The sequence below is a fragment of the Mandrillus leucophaeus genome, unplaced genomic scaffold (assembly GCF_000951045.1).
Source record: "Mandrillus leucophaeus isolate KB7577 unplaced genomic scaffold, Mleu.le_1.0 Scaffold112, whole genome shotgun sequence".
Lineage (NCBI taxonomy): Eukaryota > Metazoa > Chordata > Mammalia > Primates > Cercopithecidae > Mandrillus > Mandrillus leucophaeus.
In genome coordinates, this window is record NW_012099432.1 from 2002763 (window position 1) to 2005143 (window position 2381).

General features: G+C 58.0%; 1 protein-coding gene across 3 annotated transcripts in view; it reads left to right on the forward strand.

Moving 5' to 3' along the window:
- The first annotated feature begins 1062 nt into the window (after positions 1 to 1062).
- Positions 1063 to 2381, forward strand: part of LOC105550065 (lipid phosphate phosphatase-related protein type 2) — a 9561-nt gene continuing 8242 nt past the window's right edge. The window contains exons 1-2 of one of the 3 annotated variants that reach the window (XM_011994929.1): positions 1063 to 1241; positions 1918 to 1997. In XM_011994929.1, coding sequence (XP_011850319.1) covers positions 1932 to 1997 — 66 coding nt within the window. In that variant the 5' untranslated portion in view covers positions 1063 to 1241; positions 1918 to 1931. Of the gene's footprint in view, positions 1242 to 1877; positions 1998 to 2381 lie in introns of all 3 variants that reach the window. The other 2 variants (XM_011994920.1, XM_011994909.1) reach the window with 2 other exon arrangements.

The following is a 2381-nucleotide window of genomic DNA, read 5'->3' on the forward strand; positions in this document are numbered from 1 at the left end:
GAGGGGACGGGGCTGGGGGAGGGGACCCTGGGCCGAGGAGCACAGCACTGGTGGTGAGGGTGGCTGTGGGTAACTGTGATTGTGTATGGTTGTCATTGTGTGTCTGTGTGTGGTTGTGTAACTGCCATCGTGTGGCTGTATGACTGGGATTGTGTGGCTTCAGGAGGTCCGCGGGTGTGTGTCACTGTCATTGTGCGGCTGTCGTTGTGGGTGTCACTCTGATGGTTTGTGTGTGTGTGTCTGGCTGTGCTGTGGCTGCCATTGGCCCCCCGTGTGGCTGCTGTCTCTATGTGTGACTGTCTTGGTGTTCGTGTGGCTGTGTGCATAGGGCTGTCATTGTGTGGCTGCTGTTGTGTGTTCATTCTGATGGTGTGTATGTGTGTGTGGCTGTGGTCGTGCGCCTTGTGCCTTTCTTGTGTGGCGTTGTGAGTCTGTGTCATGGTCCATGGATGTGGCCATGTGGTTGTGGATGGCACCGTGTCTCTCCCCTGTGACTGTCGGTGTGAATAAGAGACTGTGTGTGTGTGGCTGTCACTGAGCGCCTTGTAATTGGGGGTGTGACGCTGTGATGGGTTCTGTGACCCCCATTGTGTGCGGTGACTCTTTCTTTTCTGTGACTCTTAAGTGTGTTGCAGGCCTGACTGTGGGTCACTGACTCCACAGTTAGGCGTGGGGGCTTGTGTGGGACTGTGATGTGTGTAGGGTCTCCTATATGTCCCTCCCTGTTTGGCCCTGGGTGGGAGTGGTATCTGGGTGTCTCTGACAGGCTGTGAGCCCACTGTGCGTGAGTATTCACTGACATGTATTGTGTGTGTTGGACACCTGTCTGAACAAGGGGGCCCCTCTTGTTCACTGCAAAGTGGCGCCCAGCACAGTGCCTGGAAGTGGGCAGGTGCTGGGTCTTCACTGTGGGATGGGTGAACGCTATGCCATGGTTTTGTATGTGTGTGTCGGGGGGGGTGCCAGGATGGAGGCTGCAGCTGGGTTGTGCTTCCTAGGGGTGACAGCATGGGTGACCATGGGTATCTAGGACCTCTGGCGACCATCACCCCATATCACACTGCAGAATGAGCGTCGTGGGTGGGGTGCTGGACCCAGAGTGCCTACCCTCGCCTGCCTGGGCCTCAGTTTCCACATCTGCACAATGGGGGTGACCATCCCTGCCCTGCTGGCTGCCAGGAGCGGCTGTGAGTCTTCGGGCGTGGATGCAGCCTGGGGGAAGCCATAGGGCGCTTTCACAGGTGAGATGGGGCTGGGAGAATGGGTGTAAGCAGGTGTGACTGTGTTGAGCCCTGAAGCGCTGGGGACTGGGGGTAGCCTTGGGGGAGGGAAGAGGAGAACTGGGAGGCAGACCGGCTGGGAAGAGGGGGAAGGAGGGAGAGGCAGCTGGCAGAGAAGGAGGGCTTGGCTATCAGCCCAACCAGACACGAACACCATGGGGACAGAGAGAGGGGCCCCTGTGGAGGCCATGGAGGAAGAGACTCAGGGGAAGGGTCTGGTAGGGATGGGGAGCCCCTCGGGAAAGAAGATGGGGTCCCCTAAAAACTAGTGGGGACCCTTCTAAGTGCCATGGGGGAGGGGTTCCCATGAGGCTGGGGAGTCTCTTCTAAAGGCCCACCTCCTAAAAGGCATTGGGTCAGAGCCTCCCATGTAGGCTATAGAGGAAGGGGACCCCTGTAGAATATCAGGGAGTGGTATCAGGGGAGGCAGGTGTCCCCAGTAGGGTCAGGACCAACAGGGCGGGACCTGGATTGCAGAGGTGAGGCCAGAAGGCTCAAGGGGCAGAGTCAGGGCTTGCCCGGGTCTTCAGGGCCAGGGGTGTGGCCAAAGGACTCAGGGATGAAGCCAGGGTCCCGGTGACCTGAGACTTCCCCTAGGCACACCCCTGGGACTCCCACTCCCTCCCCACCTCTGCAGGCCTGGCCTTCACCATGGCGGGAGGGAGACCGCATCTGAAGAGGAGTTTCTCCATCATCCCCTGCTTTGTCTTCGTGGAGGTGAGGACCCCCGTACCTCTCCCAGAGAGGGCGTGCCTATCTCTGTCTCTGTCCAACCTCAGTCTCCCTATCTGTACCCACTTTTCCATCGCTGGGATCTCCCTTGCTGTCCCCTTTCTCTTGAGAAGTGGTTATGAGCTTGGATTGAGAAGGGCCACTCCCCAGGATCCAATCCCTCTCTGCCCCATCCACACTGCAGGGTGCTGGACACCACAGGTACCCCTGAGCCTCAGTTTCCTCATTCATAGAATGGGCATCAGCAGAGTCCCAATTCCTAGGGCTGTTCTTTGTTTTTTTGTTTTGTTTTGTTTTGTTTTTGAGATGGAGTTTCGCTCTTGTTGTCCAGGCTGGAGTGCAATGGCGCGATCTCGGCTCACCGCAACC